Source organism: Temnothorax curvispinosus, unplaced genomic scaffold (assembly GCF_003070985.1).
Source record: "Temnothorax curvispinosus isolate PA1 unplaced genomic scaffold, ASM307098v1 QBEX01017816.1, whole genome shotgun sequence".
Taxonomy (NCBI): Eukaryota; Metazoa; Arthropoda; class Insecta; order Hymenoptera; family Formicidae; genus Temnothorax; species Temnothorax curvispinosus.
In genome coordinates, this window is record NW_020227596.1 from 438,640 (window position 1) to 456,775 (window position 18,136).

The window sequence follows — 18,136 nt, forward strand, 5'->3', positions numbered from 1 at the left end:
ATTTTCCACCACGAGCGTCATTTATTCGCGGAAACCTCAACGCACCGTCGCTTTTTGCGCCGCACGCTCGGCAACCTGTCCTTCCTTCCGACGTATCTACCATTTTTAACCGCCGCACTTCTAATGGGTGCAACGGTTTTTTCGTCCGTCCCGTCGCCGGCCATCTGTCGCGCGGTGAAAATGGTTTGATGAAATTAAAGTCAGCTGATCGAAAAACCAGCGTGGTCTAAAACATCGGCGTGGCCTTCCAGCTACGCTGAGGAGCGGTCGAACACCCGGTCCTGAGTTTAACTTTTCGTAATCGCCAAACGCGATCCTTTCAATGTCCGATAAGACGTCGGAGACACGTCACACAGACGTTTTTCAATGCGACGCTGAAAGTTACCGGGAATAGAAAGGACTTCCCTCCGGATGACAAGCGCAAAAATTTTTTGCGAACGCGGTCCCCGCGTTGCGTTTAACAATTTTATCGGGCTCTCCGCCGCGTGCGTGTGACACGCGCGCAATGGATACGTGGTACAAAAAGAACGGGAAAATGGACTACCAGGATGCCGAAGTGACGGCGGCGGATGCCTTTATTGACCAAGCAAAGGACACACACGAGACATGGAAATCGGAAATTTTTCGTCGCTGCTTCTCCATACGTTTTTCCGTGATGTCCGAAAACGCGATTTTCCAATGACGACGTCGCCATCAAACCATCGTTGGATAAAGTACTAGAAACTGAGGAAATATATAAACATTTTTATCCTCGAAATTGACAAATGCCTCAATAATTTTTACTTTTATTACTTTACTTTGTAATCGAACAATGGTGCTTATAAATTTGGAATATTATACGACCTACGAGAGGATCGCGTGCGACACCTTCAAATCGTTGTTGGATAAAGTAAAATATCAGAAACTGAGAAAATATGTAAACACTCTCATCCTCGAAATTGACAAATGTCTCAATAATTTTTATTACGCTTTTGACTTTGTAATCGATGGCGCCCATAAATTTAGAACATTATATACACAGTGTCCTACAAGAGGATCGCGTGCGACATCGACGCCATTAAGTCGCGCTGTCACGAGCAAGAGAAAGAAAGTTAATCCTTATAAGATTACCAATAAAATATTTCTACGATCGCGTGAATGAACGTTGCGCGAGTATGTGACACTTTCGATCGAGGTGATACATCTTCGTCCCGTAAAAAGGAGCCAGACACTGTAAGGCCTCTACCCGTCTAGCTCGGCAATTAGAAGCACGCGTTTCAACCGGCAGCTGCCAGAGCGCGGCGATTTGACGATAAGGTAATTAAAATATTTCGTAAACACGTTTCCTCGTACTGGCAGATGCGCAACTCCCGATAAGAGAAAACGTACGCTACCGCGCGTCGTCGTATCGTATTGTCCTTCTGCGCCATCGAATTTCCGTACGCCACGGACATTTGGGAGAAAGAGGGAGTAGGGGGGGGGGGGGGTAGCAGGGAAGGTATCACAGAATCGTTGCTCCTACTTCCGGTCATTATTACGTTAAATTATCGCAAATTGGGATTCTCGTGATTTTAAGAAGATGCGCGCGTAGCAGATGTGTGCCCCGCGTTGAAAAGCCGGGGCCGGGCGTTCAACGTTTTTCTCCGGGGGCGAATGCTTGATGTGTCGTCGAAACTTAAATAAATATAAGCACCGGCTGCCACCAGGCTGCCTTCTTGCTTTCTCGATGCAGCGTAACTTTACAGGGCTATAATATTTACATTGCGAGCCACGGAGGTGGTTTGAAACGCGCTCCTGTTAACAACGCGAGAGTTAGCGGGATAAGTGAAAAATTAGAGAGGCCAGAGCTTAAATCGATGACTTTTGCCACCGGTTTCTCTGCACGCGCACGTAATTTCGCACATGGAAACGCGGAAGATAGCGAAACCGAAAGAAAGGCGAGCTAGAGACGCCGGCGAATTGATCGGACGAGGAAGAGAAAGAGGGAAGAGATTTCTTGGCTTCGACGATTAATTACGCCCTCATTCCCGCCCTCTCAACGATGCATCGTCGATATTGACATTTGCCTTGCCTCCCTTTCACCCTGCCTTGTCCGCCTCTCTCTTTCTCACTCTCTTCCTTTCTCCGCTTTTCCTGCCGCGCGGGAGAAAGCTGCGCGGGCGGGAGAAAAGGCCCCGGGAGGGAACACAGATATATACACATAGATTTTCTTCGCTCGCAGAGGCAGAAAGGGGTGGAATCGCGCGCGGAGGGCCTCCGCCGCCCCTACCTTTCGAGCGTGTGCTTATCGGATGCACCGGAGCATTTTTTCCTCGTTGCCTTGCGAAGAGGCAGGTAGGTTGGTAGGTAAGGCAGTCAGGTTGCTAGGAATGCGCATACAAGGGAATTAGACCATAATCACCCACGCGCGTGTGTACGTGCGTGTGCCCCGCGAAGGGGGACGTTTTCCTCGCTGTCTTTGGACCTCGATGTTCACTCGTCGCTCTCGCACCCTCACTCTCGCCCTCGCCCTCGTCCTCGCACACCAATCTTGACCTCATCATATGGCAGATTACGCCCTGGCCCTTTGAGTGCGGAAAAGTCGTCAGATATTAATAAACTGTTTTCATCTGCTCTCCGCAAAATGGCAGTGTATAATTATGCAATGATTAGAACTGTATATTCGATAAAAATGTCAGAAAGAAAGTAATGGCATTAACCACGGCTCTAATCTAGAGATTAATCTATCGCAGTCGAGAGTTCAAAAACCTCCGCGGAAAGAATGCAATACTTTTTAATTTAATATAAACTTGATTAGCTTTATATATATTAGAATAAACTATGAACAAACGTTTATCTCGTAGGGGAAAGTTTCCGCGGCTTCCTTGCTAATTAAAAATATGCCAGACACCGAATTTATAAGTTAATCGATCGTTCGATACCCGAACTGAATGTTAAAAAGTTTTTTATAGTCCATCGACCATTATTTAATGTTTTTTTTTAGTCCATCAGCACTTTCCTAATTTTGCTACTTATTTTAATTACTCGCTAGTTTAAAACATCGTATACTATTTTTTAAAATTCTAAATCATAGTTTCACAAATAATAATTTATTCTGCAAAGACGTTTCTTAAAAATAAACTTGCGCGATTTTTATTTTTAACGTTTAGAAGGCTGTTAACTAATCACATAATTGTGCAATTAATATTTATGATTTATTTTTTTATAATTGTTTTTCTCACATACGTCGATAAAGATGACAAGATTATTTCTACAAGCTCTTCCATCCACGGTTACCGTATGTTTTCTCGGAGAATACATCATAGGTCGGTAAGCACAGACTTTCTGTAGATAATGCAGTTTTCTGCATATATTTTACGCAACAAATGAAACATTTCTATTGCTGAAGAGGCTTGTTGAGCAATAATGTCTTACGAAATTGATTTCTATTGCAGCATCTAAATATTACACATATTTCCATTAAGCGGTCAACTTTGTCGGTCACAATTTTAGCCACTTGTCGGCCATATAATTTTTATAGAAAAGATTTTACGGATAAAGCAGTACGTTACCGACGCGCAACGAAAATGTCCCCTGTATATCTCTCTTCCAAAAGCTTCCCAGTGAACACAATGTCCCAAATCGGGATATAAGACGTCTTAAAGACGTCATATCATAAGATATGGGACATGCGTGTTGTCTGAGTCCGCATTTCCCCCGTGTAATAACATTGCACACAATAATCGCAAAAAATATAACGATAACGAAGCGTCACGTTTTTATCGTCACCAACGTGACATACACAACACATGATTGATGCGATAAATCAAATTTCTCACAGAGGCATTATCTGCGGGAAGCATAATTTATTAATATAAATAATCGATGCTGAAAAGGATGAATAAAATCGAGTCAACGAAAACAACGCCAGATAAATTGGCAAATTAGAGGTCTATACGCGACTGCTAATTCAGATAGGAGGTCTGTATATCTCTCTATACTCTAGAATAGCTCGAAACACTTTATATACACACCGCGCGTCCAGAATCTAATCTAACACGCTCCGGCCATGGAAGTTATACTTTTATTACCGGTTCTATTGAACTTAACGAGGTCAATTGAGACGATACGGTTGCCTTGATTTTACGATAGCCGAACGCGATGCGGCGATAAACGGCGATCCCGCCGACCGTAAATTATAATCCGCCCGCGCGTTTAACCAGCTCCCTTTTTCGTTTTCAGCACCTGTACCACCTGCAGACCGGCGAAGGGGCGTTCCGAGAACGCGGGAGGGGACGAGGCAAAGGCGCCACGAGGGTGAGTAATGCGTCTCGATTTAACTCGACTTTCCATCATAATTCAATTCCTAACTTGACAATATAAATGGCACGTGTCGCGACTGATAGCTATATAGATTTCTCTCTCAACTTTAAAAGCCCTCCCTATCTAAGCGGAAGTATTATCGTCAAGTCGGCTTATTCTCAGACATAGTCTCTTCCGAACGTGAGGATTCTGTTCGATAAATTACGGATAATTGCGCGAATTGTCGCTGTCAGAAATACCATCGAAAGTGATCGTCCGCCGTGCGGCGGGGTACGCCGGAAATCGATGGTCGGCGATCCATATTCGCGCTTCTTAATTGCCGGAGACGCCGCCGCCGTAACGCGTTTTAGCCCTGCCTCGCTTGACGCGGGCCGGCTATCTCTCGGTACCGGCTGTACGGAGTTTCAGAACTGATATTAAGCAAGGTGGTATTGATCGACGCACGTTGCGCCTGTCCGCGTTACTGCACCGCCATGTTTAAAATCCGCTTGCGCCTTAAGCCGCCGCGCGGACTTGAGCACGCATGCGGGGCGAGGAATTTTATTTAGCCGTCGTGCGGCATTTAATTTTCATTTTCGGAGACGAGATTGTCGAACTGCAACTCGCAGATCGTTCTACATTGCCGAGCTGAATTTCGAGATACCGCCGTGAAACGGTCCGAGTCGAGTTTCCTGATTTCGATTGTGCTCGAACCGAGAAACGAAGGAATAATGTTTTTTATTGTCTTGTTTCTTTTTCGAATTATCGTTATTCACCGGGCAGTTCCTAGCAGCGCGAGGAAATCGGCCCAGCGACCCACGGGGCCTTTTCTTATCTAATCTGTCAACACGTGGATAAGATAGCACCGCAACATTCCTGCATTTAGCCGCCCTGGTAAAATAAGATTTCACTTGTGTATTTGCTAATAAACGCGCCTCTCAGTTTTCTTTTCCTCCTGTAAACGCGTGTTTCTTGTGTTTTTCACTTTGCGGATCTGCCTCGAATGAAACATCGCGTTGCAATGGGACAGCAGTATACATAGATACATACATACACGTACGGAGGTATAGTATATTTTGAAATGAGAAGAAAGGGGGTATATATGTATACATAAACGCGATGGCGTACTGTATAACACGATAATAAGACTCTTGGAGGAAGACTCTTGGCGGGGAAAGATCGGCGAGCTAAGGAAGGCTTAAGGGTAGATCCGTGAGGCGGCCTTTCGAGGACTCGTTTATTAACGTCCCTGCAACTTGTTGCTGAGCGCGTTGCCATGCCGGCCCTTTTGACCTCTTTCAGGGCGACTCTATCCGCGTCGGCCCTCTTAACGACGCCTTCGGAGGAACGGAGGGTTCTTCGGTCGGATCGATTATCTCTTAGCGATTGAAACCGATTGAAACATCTGTTTTCTTCCTGGATTACGTAAAGGGTATCGTTCGGTGCCCTTACCAGATAATCTGTTTCTTTTAACACGCCTAAATCAGCCTTGAAAATCATTCGACTTTGACCGTTCTAAATTTCAAATCTGAATGAACGGCTCGGATGGCCGTCTCACGAGATCGACTCCAGAAAATAGTACGTTATTAACCGGGCATTCGACTCCGTTTAACGTCCTCGCCAGGGCGCGCGAACGCTTTTCGTTCCTTCCGATACATTAAACATTTCTCTTGACGGCGGCAGGTATTCTCTCGCCCCACCACCAAGCCGCGTTTTACCCCCTCTGTCGCGTCAGCCACCTCCAGTTACAATGACGTGTTGGCGAACCATCCCCTCTCCATCGTCGTTGACGTCGTCGTCGTCGTCGTCGTCGTCGTTGCCGTCGTCGTCGTCAACGGCGGTGGCGGTGGCAGCGGCGGCGGCGGCGGCGACACCAACACCAACATAGGTCCTATTGCTCCCATCGTCTACCTATGGAGAGCCATAGCAATTTCGCGACGCGAGTTTTGTTTTTCCTTCCTTCTCCGCGACCTCACTGTCGAAGCACGTCGTCCCGCCGATACTCCAAGCGTGTTTTTCTCGTATAATACTCCGATATTTCTTCTTATTACGACTTATTTCTTCTCATTATAACTCACTAACTATTATTATGGTTTAGTCTATGATCGTAAATAATGCCTGTAAAATTTTGTCTGTAAAAATCTGTAATATGCAATATGATATATACATATAATGTTGTTGAAACATATCATAGTTTGAGTATCGCTCTCTCGTTTTGGTCTTCCAATCATGTAAGAACTTACGAGAGCGATGCAATCCAACTGGGAAAGATCAGGCGATGTAATAAGAAATAAAAATATCGAGTCAACAAACATTATTTAGATTTATTATTTAAAAGAAATCTATAATTGAATCTAAAATTCTAACTAAAATTTATCCTAATCGTTAAGTGCGGATGGTGCTCCATTTTTTCTTTAAAATATCGAAGAAATATCGGAAACAGTTGAATACGCTAGTTAGCTGGGGACGCCAGTTGAAAACGCCAGACTAAGAGCCGGGAGAGAAACAAAAGTACAGAAAGAGAGGGAATGGAAGGACACGAAGAAGAGCGGGGGTCATGTAAAATCGACACGAGCGTGCACGAGCGTTTCCGAGCGACGCGAGCTACGTGGAAGAAACGGCGCCGTGTGCCGTGTCGTTGCTTCATGATGGTGAGGTAGACAAGCCGAGGCTTGTTTACACGTTCGAAGATGTCGAGGTGGAAAGAAGCGATTGACACAGTGGTTAATGCAGCGGTCACGCAGCGGAGGGGGTCGGAGATCCGATTCGGAATCGCTCTCAACCCTCTCCGAGACGGGACGGTCAAACCACCCCCTATCTTACGCCTCGGTCCTGTTTCAGCGTCATCGAAGATCCATGTTGTCCATGTCATATGGCGCGAAAATATTATATCTTGTTAGTAAAAAATGTATCGGCGAGTGATTCTCAAAACCCTCCATAGGGTTCGCAGTAGTCACCCCCTCCCCTTGTAGTCAAAGCTTTCTTTAGTCAAACTCTGGTCGTGCCGTCATGGCAGAAATCGGCGCGTCGCGAGGAGGACGCAGGAATTCGCGATATCGCGCTGCGATAACGTGCGACGCGGTGGCCCCAGTGGGGAGATAAGGGGAGGCGAGTCGTGGGAGAGAAACAACGAGGCACGACCGCGCACACCCACACGCGCGATTGCGCGCTCGTGCTCGCGAACAAGAGAGAGAGAGAGAGAGAGAGAGTGAGAGAGAGAGAAAGAGAAAGAGAGAGGGACGAAGAGGCAGCGTAGAAAGGTGGGAACGCAGTCGGCGAGCGCGAAGAGGCACGAGAGGAAGAGGAAGAGGCAAGAAAGAGAGGGCGGGGAGAAGGGATGCGAGCAAGAGGGATGAGGGGTAGAGAGCGGGTGCCGGAGGAAAAGGGAGAGGCGTCTCATGGGAGTTATTCGGCGGATCGCTCCGCGACCAGAGTGATCTCTCGTGAGTGCTGAGAGCGATCGATTCGATCGGTAGTTGAACGAGTTTGAGCGCGGTTTGTTGCAAAAATCCGGCGCGAATGCTCTCCGGTCGGAAGTAGTTTCTCGCACGAGGTTGCAGCTCCGTGGCGTGGGTGTCACTGCCAGGAAATCGGAGAAAGGAGTCACGGTGTGCGCGCGCGGGAGAATAAACGTAGGGAAACGACATATGTACATACATACGTAACTTGGCTCGTACGAAGCCGAGTGCGAGTGATCCGATTCGAGTTTCAAGTGCTTCCAGACGAGATTTTGGAGGAGGAGGAGGAGGTCAAGTGTGTTCACGAAGCATTGGACCGCAAAGAACGTCGTCGCGAGGAAGTGAGTTTCTCTCTCTTTCTCTCTCTCTCCCTTTCTCTCTCTCTCCCTCTTCCTCTCCCTCTTTTTCTCTTCTTCATCGATTGCACGATGAGATGGTTTTTTAATTCACCTCTTAGCGTCAAAGATACGCAATTTATGGCACACGTGTTCGGATCGCATCTCCGCCAGCGGCGGCGTTTCCCGCTTCTCCTCGGCCGGCCGGCGAAACCCGATAAATCTTATTTTTACCACATGCTTTTTTATACCTATTAAATAAATCGAGAAATCAACAAAGGCAGAAGGAAAAGTATAAAAAATTCGACCGCTGTTTCGTCATCTTAGCCTGCCAGTCGTATTTATATTTTCGGAGCATCGGAGAACTCCGATTCGAGCGATAGCGTGTGGATTACGGATGTCGCAACACGATTCCTTCGCGACGTGCACGAAGAGAAGAAGCCGGATGATTCATAAAAAAACTCGAGCTGCTCGTATAAATGAACGTGATGTCAATCGATAGGCTCACATTCTTTTCCTATTCGATGCCACGCGTAACTCCGTTATATAAATGCTACATAACTCAAAGACAGGGTTGAAAGCGCCTTTTGCTGCAAATCCAAGAGGAGCTGTACAGCTCAAAAAACTATATCTAAAAAAATGGCGAACAAACAGATTCGAAACAAAGCGTCGTCGTCTAATGATTCTGTATACGTACGTAACGTTCGTTCCAAAAATCTTCCAACTTTATTCAAAGCTGCAAGCTTTTAAACATTACGCTATCGAGTATCATCGAAATTGATTTAATGCACGATTCGAATCCTGCATAAATCACCGTGACGAGTCGCCGTAACACTATATTACAATTCTTAACACTGCTGTAGTGCGTTCGGATTATATAAGGCGACGCTCGCGTCTGGTATCTACGAAACGGGGCCCTTGCGCCGTCAAGGACCAACGCCGAGCGCGAAACTCGACTTGACGAACCGCGTTCTGCCGGTTACGCAAGCCGCCGTTCGTCTATCGTGATCGCGGAATTTAGGTCAAACGACGTGTCCTCTGCTGCTATCGGCGGCGGTTCGACGAAACGTCATGAATTCCGCTCGTTTATTAACTTTTTGCCCGTTCTATCACTGCGCGCGCTCGCAGCCGCGCGCACAAACCAGACCGGCGATCAAGGTGATCTATAATGGAGAAAAATATACGCGTTGACCTGCGAATAATGCGATCGATCGAGCAAAGCCGTTCGTACGAGACGCTCGGGAAAGAATAAAATATCCGCCGGCTAACAGAAAATTCACTACGATTTAATAAGAGTATTATAGAATAAGCGAATTGGATGAAGCCATGAAGCGAGCTGAGTTAGCAAAGAATTTTATTTTCAAGTACAAACGGGGTGGCGGCCAGCAGGCAGATCAGACTTGTCCGATATCTTACGAGGAACTTGTCCTAAAACAGGTTCTCATACCCGCTATTATCGTTCATTTACAGTGTCAAAAGCGTTTTCTCGTCGACATTCTAATGTCGGCAACTCGAAGGTGGCTTGTCAAAAGAATAATTACCAAAACAAATAAATGAAATGCGGGTAACACGGGTCAAGAAATGACACAGCACAATATCGCTGTGACTCCTATGACCCTACGTAAGCAAAGAATTATCCAGAATTCCACTCGAAATCTTTCGAATCTATTCTCGACAAAAAGAACTATTTCAGTTGCTCCTGCTTTTCCTAGCTAATGCCGACTCTTGATGTCATTTTGTGACGTAGATATATTAATAATTTTATTAATGTGCCGCCCGGATCTTTTTGTAAAGTTGGTGTCGAAAGCGTGTTGCGTTGTACAGAACGTATAGAATAGAAGCATTCGTGCGATGAAGCGCGCGTATCGCATGCACTTATACTTTCATTTGGCTTAAGTCAACAAAATGTGAATCATCGCGAGTGGAATGGCCGACGTCGACGTTGAAATCGGTTGGTGGCGGTCGGTCAATGCCCACGCGCCAGCCACGTGGTTTGACAGGGCTTCGTGCCCGATTATTTCCAGAGCTCTCGCCCTGGAGTACGAGCCTCGTAGTAATTGGCAATCCAAATCTGTCAACATTTACAACTAATTTCGACCCGATTATCATTGTAATGAAAATATCGCGATCTATGAGCCTCGTAGGTGGAAACGATAAATCGATGATGTATTTACCAACATATCGTTCTCAATATGTATCGTCCCAACGTATATAATGTTTAAATATAAAATTTATAAAATAGTAACATTGGGGTCAAAATCGAGTGAGAAATCGTTCTCTCTGTCCCCTTCCTTTCTCCGAATCTTGAAAACTCCACGGACAAATGATCCTGGATAATTGGCTATTCGCCCAGCTTCTCTACGTGAATCGCAACAAGATCTAAAATAAGTAGACGATGAGAGAGAACCAGCTAATCCGTACCGTCTCTCTGAAAAAGGTCAGTCGTCTTGTCTTACAGTTTGCTGATCGATGATTGACGGTTCAAAGAATCCATCATTCCCTTCCGGACGTATATTCAATGAAGATTTTTCAATCGGCATCGATCCGCGCGTACCTGCACGAGGAATAAAAGCAGCAGCTCTTTAAGGGCTTTTTTCCATTTCCTTTCCCATTTCTTTTCTTTCTTTATTTGTTTTTATGAAAAATAAATCTCGCTGGATTCACAACATGAGAAAATTTTTATGAAAGGATTCATAACCGTGATTATACATCTTTAGAATTTCCATTGATTGTTTCTGACGTTCTGCTGAAGATGCAAAGAATAGTACCTATTAATATTTTCCTTTTTACGGCGGTGCATACGAATGAGTGTTTCGAAACGCTGATCCAGGCGTCTCAGTGGGTGACAAATGTTCCGCAAGGGAAGGAACTCTCCTTGCGAGCTCAGCGTAGGTCCGACCCAGCAACGTCGCGTCTATTTATAAATCGATGCATAACATAATACATATTTGACACGTAGCCACATGTCGCGTATCGAAAATGCAAAGGCGATTTTCACGCTCGACGGCATATCCGGCCTTGAAAAATTGACTACGTCATGGCTACGTCAAATCCGTAAAGGGAGACATTCGTAAAGGGGAAAAACGAGCGATCAGCTCGGTTGATGCTTGTTGAACTATGGAAACCGTTTCAGCCGCCTCGGCCTACTTAAGCCGTGTCGTTATTTTTAGCATTAGGGTCACCACTGCCGTATAACTGGCTTTAGTACCATCCTTTCTTCCTACGATTCGAGTCTAATTTTCTTAACCCTTCGCGACTCGTATCGTTTCCACGGTACCGATCTCAATCATAAATTCAGTCCGACACGTTTAGATCGAGAAGTCCTTTCCGTGTTGTAGAATTAACAGAATCTCTAAACTCTAGAATAGTTTATATCTAGATTTTGTATCACGAATATAAATTTATTTCAAAAGCTAAAATTTCTTTTAAATTTTCTTTTCGAGATTGTAGAGTTTCACATATATATATGCGAGACACATAAAATGAATGTGACAATGTTTATTACAGAGTTACCGGAAGATCGCACGGCAGGTCAGCACACCTGATAGCGCACCAGCTGGTCTCGGCAGTCCGCAGGGTGGTATCGGCGGTTTGCAGCAACAGCACCAGCAACAAACGCAACAATCTTTACACCAAACAGATCCCATGCAGCAGACCAAGGACAATCTCAATCCCGCGGCAAACCAACAAACGGGCGCTCTCAGAAACGGCAATCCGCCACCACCTGTCGTCTCTATGGTAAGTGTTTTAAACCTCTCTAGTAAAATTGTTTAAATTACGCGAAAGACCCGATCCCTCCGTCGTTCTCCGTTTTATTACAATAAATATTATTATGATAAAAAGTCGTCTTAAACATATAAAATATGCAAGGTGTGCGCCTAATTGTAAGATGTACATCGGGTTAGGGAAATTTTAAAATCAGAGATCTAGTAAAAAAGATCTAAAGATCGGGTTATAAAGATAAAATCGGGTCGATTAGAACATGTAAGAATAATTTTAACGTTCGCGGAATGACGTTGCTCGCGACGGTCCATGACTGCAAAGGAATCGACTGCCGAAATAGCGGCGTAACATGGAGGGCAAGGGTAGACTACCGGCAGACAGTGAGTGCGGGGGCGGTGACCGGCCGCCAACGCGAATCAATACCCGCAGGAACAGGAACCACCGACCTACCGAGAGAGAGACGGAGAGAGAAAGAGAAAGATAGAAAGAGACGGAGACAGATAGAAAGAGAGAGGGTAAGAGGAGAGCGACGTATCCCGGGGACGAAAGGAGAGAAAGAGAGAAGCGATGAAAAGCGAGCGGTATCAAGAGGTGGAGCAGGAGTAACGATACGATAGAAGCCGGCAAGGGTAGCCGCTCGCTCACGTCGCAGGGGTACGCCGGGGGTGAACCAAACCCCCGCGATTCCTATATGGAGATTCGCCTTTAATACATGCCGCCCCAGTTGCACGTCTTCTTCGGTTACCAATGTTAATATTTCAATTGTCTTAGCCATCTTTCTTCCTCGCGGGCGCGCAACGAGCAATCGCGGATTCTCAAAATAATCGCGGGTGCCGAGGCGCGCAATTCGATGTTACATCGAATCGTCCACGCATCGCCGTCTGCCTGTACGTGAAACTCTCCACGTGTGTATTCTTTAATGAGATAAACAAATCGATATATCGGGAAGGGAGAGAGACAGCATACCGCGCATTGCGTCGATATTAAAAATTCGTAGCCTTGTAACTAAAGCGCGAAGCGTTCTTTTTTTTTAAGCTCCCGCTTTATTAGCGCAAATCTTTACACGCAACAGTATATTAGACTTACCGTCGCGGGGAAACTTCTGCAATCACGGAAAGTCACCATCGAGATAAAACAGCGCTGACATCCTTTGCCTTTTCTCTCGGCATTCTCGTTTTATAGTGATGAGCCTTTATAGTAAGCGTAACTAAAACCGTACCTTCCTGAAACACAACAATAATGTTTTGCAAATAAACAACAATTACGGTGCGCGAACGTTTAGATAGAAAGCATGCGCTTCGAATGTGTTTCCGCGTGCAATTACACGTGTTAGGGCATTTGTGATCTCATGCATACGTACAAGATCCTGACTCAGAAAAGCATCTTAATTACGCGCGTCTGACAACTTGCCGCCGTTAAAACACTAAAAGGACGGGGAAGAAGACGACAGATTTTAATTAAAAAAAAAAAAATCAGGCCAAAATTGCAACCGAGATTGCAACAAAATCCCATTACCGAGACACATAACGTACAATCACGAAATCAGTTTGCCTGGATCGAAGTTGTCAATTAATCCGGACGCCATACGCAGCTGCGGTTATCTTAATTTGCATAACGACGTTTCGCGTAAAATGCGCGCGTAGAAATGTCGACCAATTCATCTATTATCGTTAGCTTCATCGTTGTTACAATATTCGATATTGCTTCTAGGCGAGCGTGATAAACTTACACACACACGCGAGATATGTCACAGCTACGCGAAATGTAATCCGTTCGTGTGTCGCTTCCCTTTCCGTGATGCATTTAAACGCGGGCCATTCCCATTGATGTCTATGCTCGGCGTTAATTGTGCATTTCGCGCGTTTAAACGCGACTATATCCGACCGTGGCAAAACACGCTCGGTGTCGCCCGCGACACGATAATTGCTAATGCCGCGGCGATAAAGGAATCAACGTTACGGCGCGGCGCAGCAGGGCGCGTATTCGTCGGGGCGCCCAATTATGCAATAAACCGAAACCGCGAAATGCCGCCGTCCGATCGTTGGCGGTGCGCAAATTGCGAATTGCGTTCCCGTCGCCACGTACATGCGGTTTAGCCGCACGCGATCGCTCGCAGAAAGCGAGAGGGACGAAACGGTACTTGTCCGTCCGCGTTTACGTTCTTCCCTCCCCCTCCCCCCCTCGGTTTCTCCCCCGCGGCGAAAATTTTCTCTCCGAGATCCAGACACACGTAATCGTGTCACGTTACATCGATTACGGGCGAGTAGCCGTAAACGCGATCGAACGCATCTGGCGGCGGGATAAGATCGGGAAAACGGGAAGTGGGTGAAAAGTGGTCGGGGTCGGCAAACTCTCTCTCCGCGAATATCCGCCGGAAGGGCAACTCGGGCTCCCGAGGGTCATGTTTGGGTGCTGTCACAGAACGTTCCGTTTTATCACGCCGGGGTCTTAGGTTGCCCTAGGTCACAATGCCACGGGAACGGAAGGATTTTCTCCCCCGGGGGAGAGAGAAAGAGCGCGGGCGCGCGAGTACACGAGGGTGTGCGTAAGATGGAAGAGAAGGAGGATGATACCGAGGAATCCACCGTGCCACGCTTGGCGAGACGCCCAGCTCTTCGACGCTATCAGCCTCGACCACAAACACCGATTCACGGCCACTATGAGGGTTCTCTCACCAGAGAGAAAGAGAGAGGGACGACTCCCCAAGCTTCGAGATAGACGTCTCTCGGGGCGATCGTGCGATCGAACGTTCGGCACAAGCCGTTTGTTTCAATAGCTCGTACGCGATAACGCGTTAAATGTCAGACAGTTAAGGTCCGCGCCATATACTCCGCTTTCTTCTCACGTAAACTGTTACATATTTTATGCGTGTACATATGCAAACGCGGAACCGAAGCCATTTATCTGCTATTTATTTGCGAGCGCACCTAGCTTTATCAGCGCTTTTTGCATTTTGGAACCGCGTGGGTAATCGCTCGACGGGGGTCGTTCGCACGGAAACTCGATAGCTTAGCGCCAATTTGGCGAACGACGAGGCGAATACGGCTCCTCTCAGTCGCCTGAAAGGCCCAAATCCGAATGTATGAGTTGGGGAATTCGAATTCGAAATTCGAACATTCACCTTCACCCTCGCTCTCGTTTCTAAAGACGGGACGCATCGTTCGAAACGTGCAGGCATATTTTACGAGGCGGCCGCTGCCGAGAACGGATGACAAAAGATCGGCCGCGGTAAACGGACGGACGGACGAACGAACCAATCGTCCTGACTCTCCCTTCTCGTTTTGCACAAAGTTTTACAGTCTGGCTGCGAGGTTGCCGGCTCTCGTCTCTCCTTCGACTCGCATCGCTGCGGACGGTTCCTCTCTGCCTCGCCGTGCCTCGATACGTCCTTTTTTTCTCCCCCTTCGACGCCGTCTCCGTCGCTCCATCCCCGCTCGCTGACTTTCCTCTCTCGTTCTATCACGTTGACAGAGAACGCGGGACAGGGAGGCAAAAGCCGAGAGAGAACGGCCGGACGAACGAAAATAAACGAAAGTGAACTCGCACAGCTCCATTTTTATGCGCGCGGCGCGTTATTTTATCCCGGCCGATTGCTATTATCGTTGTTATTTATTGCACGATAAAATAGTTTTATGAAAAAAATAGATATCTATATAAGTGAGAATTACATCTAGACGACAATAAAGATTTTTTTAGTCGACCTAACTTGGCCTTCTTATTTGTTGTATAATTATAATCGTTACGACCATTGGTTTTTGTCCTTTTCAATCGACATAACTTTTGATGCTAATAAGCATTTTTTTTTAATCACTAAAGAATTTCTATCTAGATCCTCGAAACAAAGCGCGAGATAAATTGCCACTCCTAATATAGAGTTTACTTAAACTTTGGTCCTCGATTCTCGACGAGTTAATGATAAAGATAATTTGACGACATAGAAGGAAACAACGCTGAAAGATTCTTTCGTTCTCTCTATGCGCAGTCACCCGGAGTGATGCCGTTTTATGGTGATTCCGGCGCTGGTTTCCGTCCCGCAGCTGGGTTTGGAAATACGGTTTGGCATCAGGGAGTCGGGCCAGTTGGCGCTGTTGCAGTCGAAACGTCACCGGCACCGTGGCCACCTCAGCAATTCATTCAGCAGATTTCCGCACCGAATCAACTCGAGGAGTTGAGATATCACACTCAGTACGCCGCCGCGACACCCTATCATCCTCAACCAGGTGAGTGACTCAAACGAGGTGATAGCAACACAAAGTAGAATGACAATTCTTTAGGAATTACTGTATCGCACTTGCTAAAGGATATAAATAACATACGTATAGAGTTGCTCAAAATATTGTAGTTTCCGTTTTCTTAAACTATCATACAAACTAAGCGTTCTTCATTAGAGACATGAGACTGCTTTGTGCAGTCGCGTTACATAAGATCGCGTGTCTATATCAACGTATTAATGTTACAGTTCCGTATCAGCAACAAACGTTCATAACAGCGGATCAGTCTGCGTTTCAACGAGCCGGAACGACGGGACAGTACACCATCACCGGGCAACCTTCGCCGCTGACCCCGGTCGGAGGACAGGCGGTGGTTTCGACGCCTCAGAGGCAGTTGAATGGACAATTTGTAGATCCCTCGGCTACCGCTAATCAATCAGTCGCCTATGAGCGACAAGACTATGTAAATGGCTATCAACAACAAGTAAGTGTCTCTGATTACATAAATAAGGATCCAATTTACACTTATGCTTCGTTCATACGCGCGGATTCAATTCTCACGATTTTCTCGTGTTTGCCCCTATTCGATAGCCGTTCTAAAGAATCGTATGAAGCATTTGCAACGAACGCTACACATCGCAAAACGGGGCTTCTTGCAGGACGTGACGATGGCGCCACCTCCGTCGACAACTCCGACGAGTCGCAGTAGCTCGGTACACATGGACAGTCAGCAACAAGGAGGTTCGCAGCAGCCACCGCAGCAGCAGCAGCAACAGCAACAACAGCAAACCGCCGCGGATACGCAAGTAAAGGGATTTGCGACGATCTCCGCCACCAACGTGTCGGGAAACGAGATGCCTGGGTATCCACTTCAACCGGACCCACAGAGTTTACACAACTCTAACGGGTATCCAGGCTACGTGGAAATGGGTCAGCAACCAGCGCAGAATCAATGGCAAATGGTTGCTCAGCAACAACAGCAACACCATCAACAAACGCAAATGCAACAGCAACAATCGGTGGTCGACAATAATCAACGACATGTATGGTCAGACACAAGCGGAAAGATGAACAGCAGTGTCAACAACAACATGAATTGGCAGGAGGGAGCGATGCAGCAGCCTCCACAGAAGCCTCCATCGCAGCAACAACAACAAAATATGCAAGGCAATATGAAGTCACAGGTGGAGCAGCAACAAACTTCTCAAATGCAACCACAGGAACTGCCAAGACCAGCGAGTCATATGAGCTGGGAGACCGGAAGCGTGAAGGAACCCCAAACGCCACAGTCGTGGTCCGACAACGCCGACAACCAGCAACAACAAACTCAGGGAAACTGGTCGCAACAGAGTCCGAAGCTAAGGGATCCGCAAAATTCACGGTTGACGCCATCCAGTCAACAATCGTCTCAACATCAGACTTGGTTGCAGCACTCTCCGAAACTGTCAGACCACCAGCACGGCAATGCTCAACAAAATACGAGAATGACGCCTTCTGGCCAGCGTAACTGGCAGCAAAGTAGTCCGGAAATGCAAGGATCTCAGCAGAATCCGAGATTAACGCCTTCCGGACAGCAGATGCAACAGCAACAGCAACAGCAGCAGCAGCAACAACAACAACAACAGTGGCCCCAGCAGACCAAGGTGGAGCAGAACCCCAGACTCACACCGTCCAATCAAATATCGTGGCCCGACACGCCGACTAGTCAACCGAATTGGTCACCAAATAGCATAAAAAGTGATAATAGTCAACAGCCGCAACAACAATGGCAGGACTCGCAGCACAGTCCTAGACGGACCCCGAGTCATCAGTGGCAAAGTCAACAGCCACAAGAAAATAAATTGGACAGTCGAATGACTTGGTCGCCTGTAAATTCTGCATCGGAAAATCAACCGACCTGGGGACAACAGGCGACAAAGCAAGACATGCAAAACTCAGGAGAGAGAATTGCGTGGCAACAACAAACAACAATGGATAATAGTAGACCGAACGGATTTCCGGAGAATCAAGATAATTCAGAAAGCAATGTCTATGCTCAATCTAATCGAGTGAATCTCAATAGTCGACTAAAATCGATGATTTTGAACAAGCAGCAGCAGCAGCAACAACAACAACAACAACAACAACAACAACAACAACAACAACAACA

At 46.7% G+C, this 18,136-nt stretch overlaps 1 protein-coding gene across 1 annotated transcript in view; it reads left to right on the plus strand.

Annotated features, from left to right (window-relative positions):
* LOC112467832 (DNA N6-methyl adenine demethylase-like) overlaps positions 1 to 18,136 on the plus strand; it is a 51,124-nt gene that overhangs the window by 24,210 nt on the left and 8,778 nt on the right. Inside the window, exons 3-7 of the mRNA XM_025036690.1 lie at positions 4,201 to 4,275; positions 11,561 to 11,791; positions 15,759 to 15,996; positions 16,236 to 16,471; positions 16,647 to 18,075. Coding sequence (XP_024892458.1) covers positions 4,201 to 4,275; positions 11,561 to 11,791; positions 15,759 to 15,996; positions 16,236 to 16,471; positions 16,647 to 18,075 — 2,209 coding nt within the window. The remainder of the gene's footprint in view (positions 1 to 4,200; positions 4,276 to 11,560; positions 11,792 to 15,758; positions 15,997 to 16,235; positions 16,472 to 16,646; positions 18,076 to 18,136) is intronic.